The 8,756-nt window shown below is 34.2% G+C and overlaps 2 protein-coding genes across 2 annotated transcripts in view; one reads left to right on the forward strand and one right to left on the reverse strand.

Annotated features, from left to right (window-relative positions):
• LOC106472023 (RING-box protein 1A) overlaps positions 1–972 on the reverse strand; it is a 10,845-nt gene extending 9,873 nt beyond the window's left edge. Inside the window, exon 1 of the mRNA XM_013932652.2 lies at positions 833–972. Coding sequence (XP_013788106.1) covers positions 833–940 — 108 coding nt within the window. The 5' untranslated portion in view covers positions 941–972. The remainder of the gene's footprint in view (positions 1–832) is intronic.
• Positions 973–6,060: 5,088 nt separating this feature from the next.
• LOC106472021 (E3 ubiquitin-protein ligase MARCH2-like) overlaps positions 6,061–8,756 on the forward strand; it is a 3,830-nt gene continuing 1,134 nt past the window's right edge. The window contains exons 1-3 of the mRNA XM_013932650.2: positions 6,061–6,361; positions 7,980–8,101; positions 8,487–8,704. Coding sequence (XP_013788104.1) covers positions 6,061–6,361; positions 7,980–8,101; positions 8,487–8,704 — 641 coding nt within the window. The remainder of the gene's footprint in view (positions 6,362–7,979; positions 8,102–8,486; positions 8,705–8,756) is intronic.

The following is an 8,756-nucleotide window of genomic DNA, read 5'->3' on the forward strand; positions in this document are numbered from 1 at the left end:
TTTATTATAATTAAAACCCATCTGCCATTTATTTGCCAAACTCACTAAATGATCTAAATCCTTTTGTAAATCATTAGTATCCTATTCTCAGCTAGCAATACCCAAGACCTTAATAACATCTAAAAATTTAAGTAATTTATTGACTATTCCTTCATCTATATCATCTTTGCTTTCACTAATTTCTTAGAATTAGCAACATTGTACTGCCTGGTTTAACACGTTTTAAAATTGATATTTGGATACAAAGATATATAAGCAAACCAACAAGAAATAATGGTGAATTTACAAAAAAAAAGTTTCTGTGGAATTAATTATATGACAGTTAACCTAGAAAAATTAACACTGTGACTTTGAATCTTTAACAAGAAAAACGTACTTCAAAGTTGAATAATTGCCTCATTGGAGATATTATTATGGGGGAGATTATTTTTACTGGAACAGTGTTCTAAAATTGTGAACTGTCATCTGAACAGTGTTATTACTACCAGCTTTAAAAGTTTAAGCCTAACTAGTACTTGTACTGAACAATAAAATGTAGCACACAAATATACAAAAAAGGAATTTTTTTCAAATTTATTGATGTTCTTGATATATAGCTATCTGGATACACTATACTGTTTATAATTATGCAATAATTCAAATATTCTCACTTTAAATTTTAATTAAAATACATTTATCTTCTTGCCGCCACCTAACTTGTATTTAAATAATTTTTATCATAAATATAACTAAGTTAACTTTACACTAAAATTACACAGCCGTAAGCTTCGAGTTGTATAGTTCTAATTACAAACATTTACGAGTAAATGGGTTTATATTCTTTATTACCTACCTTTTTCACTTCAAATCGTTTCTTATCACCTCTAGCAGTGCTTGAAGACGTAGGTACTTCTGGCTGTTCAGAATCAACATCATCGTCTACCTCCATTGCTGCCGCCATTCTATGTTATCTAATTTATTACATGGAATCATTACTTTTCTACTTGCGCCACCTGTATACGAATAACTAGTAATTTCTTCTTCTGTGTGTGTGTTTTGGACGTTTGTGTGTCAAGTCTAGCATATTACAGCGCACAAAACACCAAAATGACAAAAAGTTATTGTGAAAAAAAGGTTCTTGTATGAACTACAGCTAGTTGGAAAATGTAAATTTACACCTGATTTTTTCTATTAATATCTCATTCCTATTTTTCTAGTGTGTAATTTCAATTTTTATTCAAACAGTTTGTATCTTGCAGATAAAATTGAAGAACTTCAGACATTACTTTATTACTATTATCATTTCTCAAAAGCTTACACAAATAAGTAAAAGTTTTGCTTTGATCTGCATACAGAATATTTATTCCACTCCCTCAAAATGCAACCCTTTCATAACTTATAAACTTAATGTATATTTCTTCAGATATCTTCAATGTTTTTCGTTTCGTTTTTAGGTATAGCTGGCCTGTGCTCAGTAAATTAAACGTTCTACATGAACAGGGTGTATTCTAAGTAAACTACGCTGTACAAATTCTAACTTTGTATAGTTACTCATGACTGGATAATACAGGTCTGCTGCTTCTGAGTGTGTGCATTGTGAACTAACATGTTGTTCATGTTTTCGTTGTGCAGCTATATAATATGTAGAACTGAATAGTGGCCGATGACACTTTTTTTTCACTTCGCCTATCCAATGTATTTTTTTTTCTTATAATGACTACAAAGCGCGTTCACACCAACAGTATGCTAGTTTTCTCTTTCTTTGTCCAATGAACAGCACTATCCCTGATCTCCGTTTCCTGACAGCATTGGCCAGCTATTAGATTCAGTTGATGTCATAGTTCAGTTAGCAAAGGATATTCCAGTTTTAACTAGTTTTTCCAGGTTCAAGATATACAATGAAATATCTTTGAAGGCAGAAAACAATATCTAAAAAAAAGAACAAAGACAACTTCATTGTTAGAACCTTGAGCAAGTTTTATTAAAACTGAGTAAATGGACTAGGCATGGGCAAGTTTTATTGAAACTGAGTAACTGAACTAGGCATGGGAAAATTTATCATCTTGAAGTTCTCGTGAATTTATGCCTCTGATTTATCTTGTAGTTTTATCTTTCTTATGAGTATCTGATAAGTTTATCTATTTCATATGCTTGATAGGTTTAGCCAGCTCAGTATTACTTCCACTGTCCTCTTTAGTGTTTTAATGTAAGTATTGCGTGTTAGAGAGAGAGATTAATGAGCTGATCAAGAACGTCAGCGACTCATAGACATTATATTGATACTCTACAGTTAAATGTATGTGTGCAGATATTCATAAATCGAGAGATATTATATTTCACTGAAGTTGATATAGAATGGTCGTGAGTTATATGAATACCATGTTGAAAAACAAAACTTAACATAATAACGTTATTTTAATTACCTTTTCACTATTCTAAAGCTACCAAGACGATAATAATGTCAATATTTAAAACTAACAGTAACACAGAATTAAGATTCTCTGTCCTAAAACTATAGTATTAAGACCCATCGTCCTAAAAACTGTAGCAAGGTATTCTTAAAATCTACAGTCCTAAAACTATGACAAGGAGGTATTAAGATCTTCCATCCTATAACTGTAGCATGGTGGTATGAAGATTATCCATCTTAAAACTGTAGCATGGTAGTATTAAAGATATTCCATCCTAAAACTGTAGCATGGTGGTATTAAGATCTTCCATCTTAAAACTGTAGAATGGCTGTATTAAGATCCTCATTCATAAAACTGTAGCATGGTGGTATTAAAGATCTTCCATCCTAAAACTATAGCATGGTGGTATTAAGATCTTCCATCCTAAAACTATAGCATGGTGCTATTAAGATCTTCCATCTTAAAACTGTAGAATGGTTGTATTAAGATCCTCATTCATAAAACTATAGCATGGTGCTATTAAGATATTTTATCCTAAAACTGTAGCATGGTGGTATGAAGATCTTCCATCTTAAAACTGTAGCATGGTGATATTAAGATCTTCCATCCTAAAACTATAGCATGGTGCTATTAAGATCTTTTATCCTAAAACTGTAGCATGGTAGTATGAAGATCTTCCATCTTAAAACTGTAGAATGGTTGTATTAAGATCCTCATTCATAAAACTGTAGCATGGTGGTATTAAGATCTTCCATGTTAAAACTGTGGCAAGGTGACTTTGAACTCCGAGAATACAAGGTAAGGGAAATTAAGAAAACACTATTTTGACTTTCATTCCATGCTTTATATCTAAAGCCTGATTGTAGCAACCTTCGGCATATTAATTATTCTATTTAATTAAAGAATAAAATATTGTAATTTTTTTAAATACAACGTTAATATCTAACAGAAAATTCCCTGTAACATGAAAGTACTTAGTTATTAATGATTTTTACACAAAAATTGAGTATAGTACTTAATTATTAATGGTTTTACATAACAATTGAGTATATTTCTATATTAGCACATATTCTTCACTATTCCTATTGGTGATTTCCAGACCATAAAAGTTAAAAGTTGAAATTGGAAAGTTCAGTACTGGCCATCAAATTATACTAGAAACTGAACGTGTAAAGATCTGTAGTCTGTCAGTCAAAACGTACTAGAAGTTGTACCTTGAGTCCCGATACCAGTCATGACGACTCACAGTATCGAACTTTGAGCCACAACACCTATCATGATGACTCACTGCATCGAACCTTAAGCCACGACAACCGTCATGACGACTCACAGTGTCGAATATTAAGCTACAACACCTGTCATGGCGGCTCACAGTATCGAACCATGAGCCACAACACCTGTCATGGCGACTCATAGTATCGAACCTTGAGCCACAACACCTGTCATGGCGACTCACAGTGTCGAATATTAAGCTACAACACACTGTCATGGCGACTCACAGTGTCGAATATTAAGCTACAACACCTGTCATGGCGGCTCACAGTATCGAACCATGAGCCACAACACCTGTCATGGCGACTCACAGTATCGAACCTTGAGCCACAACACCTGTCATGGCGACTCCTAGTATCGAACCTTGAGCCACAACACATGTCATGACCTTTGGCTTGACTTACAAACTCTATCCTTCTAGGCACTTAGTTGTTAGATAATGTGCTGTTTCTTCGGGAAAATTAAAGAAACAATATTTCACATCTCTAGACATTGGGAAGGTAGATTTTTTACGGAAAATACAGTTTTATTATACTATTCCACCAGGCACATGTCGGTTTATTGGCAGGGTGCGTACAGTAATTAATAGTTTTTACAGTGATTAGCAGATGATGGAATTTGTGTCAGATGAACAAGATGTTTAAGTTAACACTTCCCCTTCTAAAAGTGTTGTTTTACAATAAATTATAAACTATTTTGTAGAATTTGAACTTAACAATCTGTCTCGAAATGTACGAGGGGCGGAATTTTGTTTTTAGGATGTGAACCAGTAAGTTTAAAACAGACTTAAATTGTTAATAAGTTCTTTAATAAAGTATTTTCTAATTATATATGTATAAGATACACACATTCAATTCCTGCTAATTATTCAGAAGCTATAAATATATCTAACACAATTAACATCAGAATATTGTGAATAATACCCATCAAATACCTTCGTTCCCGACGAGAAAAATGATTCTCAGTTCCCATGACGTTTCAGGATCTCGTATTTTATTGGTGCATATTTTTGTACCATATGAATGTTTATCTGCTGCCACGATTATGAATGTTGTCCTTGAGAAGGAAGCTGTGGTGATAATCCTGTGTTAGAAAGTAGAGTTTACGTTGATTTGAAGTTATTACGGGTAAGTTATTTTAAATAAACAGAAGTGGTTCTTGTATTTAAAAGCGGATTTGATTTATTCGCGGGTCTCGTCTATCACTCAACAATGGCGCTGAATAACTTAATTTACGACTATGTTTAGATATTCCTTCGGTATGTTTGTAAAATATTTTTGTTATTGTTAATTATACAATCACTATTAATATTACTTTCACTTTCAGTATTTTCTTGAATCATTTAATTAATCGTTTGATACTTATTTTTTTACTACCAAACAGAAATAAAATATAAAATGAATAACAACTTATTTCGGCTATTCGAAGTTTTACTTAGTTTGCTGTACTTTTATAAAGACTATGAATCTGTTATTGAGTTGTCAGGACGTTAGTTTCAGAACTTGTTTATTATGTGTTACATTTCATTGTCTAAAGAAATTCTGCTTTAACTTTTTTAATATCTGTTTAAATTACATCAATTTTGTGAGCTATTTACATGGAGTAGACAAAGTTTCAAACTTATCTTAAAACGCTACAGTTATATGGGGAAAAAAAGTCTTGGATTAAAAATAACTATTACTAAACGGTGGCGATTCAGACGTGATGAAATGTTAACTTTTAAGCCTCGGTTATGAATTTCTATTACTTTTATTTTTAACCATTAGTCTGCACGTTCTTTTGTTTAAGGAACATTTTATTTGGTTATTTCGTACGTTGATAAAAAGAGCACTGAATAATCTAAAAACTAATTATATCGTGAGATAAATACATTAAACTACCTGTGACTGGTGCCGGAGATAAAAGGGGGTGTAACCCCTGCAGTTCCATGAGGGACCTCGGTTTTAAATAAACCTAGGAAGGGTCTCCACTGTAGCATTATTATATGAAAGGGGGGGGGGGGTTAAAGGGTCTAAATCCGACACTGACTGTGATCCAATAGGCCTAACATTTGCGATAAAAATCGCGTAAACTGTAGACCCCCCCACACATTTCTCTTCTCTTTTTCGAATTTTTTTTATAAGTAGAATCCAAATGTGATTTATCAAAACATCTATTTTTCAATCAACACAAAATAAATCGTAAGCTTAATTGTTTGTATGAATAGTTAACATTTCAAGTTGGAGTTTAGTCAGTGTCGGTTAATAACAAGTTTACGTAAATTCTGTTTAGTATTTCACAAAATTCTCGAGCTTCTTAAGTTACAACTTTCAATACTCTTAATCTGCGTTGAGCCTTGTGGTTTCATTTAAATGTATTCTTTATTTGTATGGTTCCAGGAGTATTTCACTATATAGAAATGTCTTGCAAGACTGAAGACCGCAGAGAACACTATCCTCTCCTGTATGGCTCTACCGTCGCATCTAACGCAGAGACTGCGAAATCGCCATGCGATCCAACTGCGCCCTCTGTCGGACCCACTACAATTAGTATTGGGCGGGTACATGTCTATAACTTTGGTTCTTCCAAAAACGCGGCCTCTACGGATGGTCAGGCCCTTGGGACCAAGCGGTCAACGAGCAGCAGCAGTGGACCTTCTTGTCGAATTTGTCACGAAGGAGACTCGTGCGATAAACTAGTTTCTCCATGTCACTGTTCAGGTCAGTCTTAACTATTTTAGTTGTGGAAATACCATGGTAATAATTCCTTTAAAACTTAAATATGCGTTTATAATTCGTTTTTGGTTTCTTACGTAAGACCAGGACCGTAGGCAGAAATCTATAAAGGAGGATACTCCTTCTGGGTGGGGTGGGTTGGAGATAAGTTGTGAAGCCATAATAGAGAAGGGGTCCGGGGATATACCCTGGAAACATTTTTTGTAATTTTCATGGAAAATGGTGCATATTTAATGATTTCATATTTTAAACCTTAGCACTGCATTATTATCATTAAAAAAAACGTTACTTTCTAAACACTTATACCAGAACACTTCACTATACCTCATCTCATAGTGTAAAATAATAAATTAATCTAATCTAGAACACTGGTAACGTTTGGATCTTGTCTGTTGCTGGAGCTCACTTTGCAGAGCCTGAAAATGCTAGCCTTGTAGTAGGTTTCGTATACCAGTGTGTCTGATTGAAGAACTTTTCCCTGGTCAACAAAAGGCGCAGGTATATATTTGTTAAGAAACGACCATTCCTTGACCATATTATTCATGGCTTGTTCTTTCCTTAATTCTTCTTCTGTGTTACTGGTTTTACTACTAGAGCAATGTCCCACAACCTGGTCTGAACAACTACTAAAGAAACACAGATTTTAAAAAAAGTGTAAACAGTGGTAACTTACGGTTTTGTAAGTTTTGGAAACTTCTTTACTCAAGTGATAAATCCTAAATAAACTCGAATTTATTTAAAACCGAAACTATTTTTAGCAAGTTTTGTACAAAATTTCGTTTACTTCGATTAAGCATTTTCATTGTGAAATTAAAAGAACAGAGTTAACAGTGGACCCCCCCCCCTTCCCAAGGTCGGTTAAGGGTTAGCTTATATAACGGTGACACCATCTCGGTCCAAAAAAAGGTTGAATTATGGGGAGGTCAGTTGATAGTGAATCGTGAGGACAAGTTCTGGTCCTGATGCGACGAAAATTTATTTTCTATCAAAAGCTTTATTTAGATGCACTAATTATATTTTGTATTATATTATATATGGGTGAAATTAAAGTGTACAATCGCATTCCTAACCTCTGAACAGACTACTGGCACATTGCATGAAGCAACGCAACCAGTAACCACCTGAGCGTCATTGTACAATAATCTATTAACATGTCTATTGTGAAACTACTGCCTATGTATGTAGGATGGAACTTAAACCTTTTAAAAACTATATTGCTGAACACGTTTTACCAAGCAATAAACCACATTAACCATAATTGCATCAATTATCATTTTGATCTGGTGTTTTAAAGTCACGAACCTAAGCCTACTGAAGCAATTAAACAATAAGAACTTACTTAATGGCCTCTATTGTCCAATACTCGACGCTTACCCATTTACTGGTCACTAACAATCCCTCTCCCACCAAAAAAAACAAACTTAAACTGCGAGGGTGTAATTTTCAAAACATCTCAATGTCTAAAATGAATTAAGTTTCTCGGCCTTACACCCGTGACTTTAAGGGAAATTAAAAGCTGAAATATTTAGTTTTATGTACAACGCTATTATATTTTGAAATTTGAATGACTTGTTTGTAGACAGTGTAAATTTTCTTCTCTTAGGTTCAGTGGGTGTAGTACACTTGGACTGCATGGAGAAATGGCTTGGTACTGCCAATACGGATACTTGTGAAATCTGCCGATACAAGTTCCACATCGTCCGATCGTCGCGCTCCCTGCTGGAGGTAAAGGAAAACATTTTAGTTTACACTTGCGTGCAGACAGCTTACCAAAGACAGGAGGCGATAACACAAAACTTGTAAAATAAATAATAATAATGCTTATTGGGTTTCTTTAAGTGACGAACCTTTCGAAGAATTAAGCTTAATCGACTAATTTATCGGAGACAATTATGGGTTAAAGATGATTTTACTGTTTTGTAACGTTCACAATATATCTTTAGAATTTCGTCCGTGAACGCTTGTTTTGGAAATGAGTAGTTGAAGGATATCTGGGGTTTAGCGTGATTTTAATATACGTGTTTTTAAACAGTGTGGGGGGGTTTAGCGTGATTTTAATATACGTGTTTTTAATATAAAATTACACATTAATTGTTTTTCTATTGCACAGTTCTTCTGTAGTGGTTCAGACCGCAGACACCAGAAGTCTCTGATAGGAGATGTCATATGTTTCCTGTTACTGACACCGCTTGTCGTTGTCAGTTCATTTTTGTGTATGGAAGGTGCTGTTCAACGCGTTTCAACTGACAAGTGGGAAGCCGGCTGTTTAATGGGCTTGTCAATAGTCTTGTTAATGGTATACGTCATTTGGAGTGTTCTGACAGTTAGGTGGGTAACAATCGATGCTTGAAGTGGGGGGGGTATTTTTCGAAGCTGAGTA

This window comes from Limulus polyphemus, unplaced genomic scaffold (genome assembly GCF_000517525.1).
Source record: "Limulus polyphemus unplaced genomic scaffold, Limulus_polyphemus-2.1.2 Scaffold5025, whole genome shotgun sequence".
Classification (NCBI taxonomy): Eukaryota; Metazoa; Arthropoda; class Merostomata; order Xiphosura; family Limulidae; genus Limulus; species Limulus polyphemus.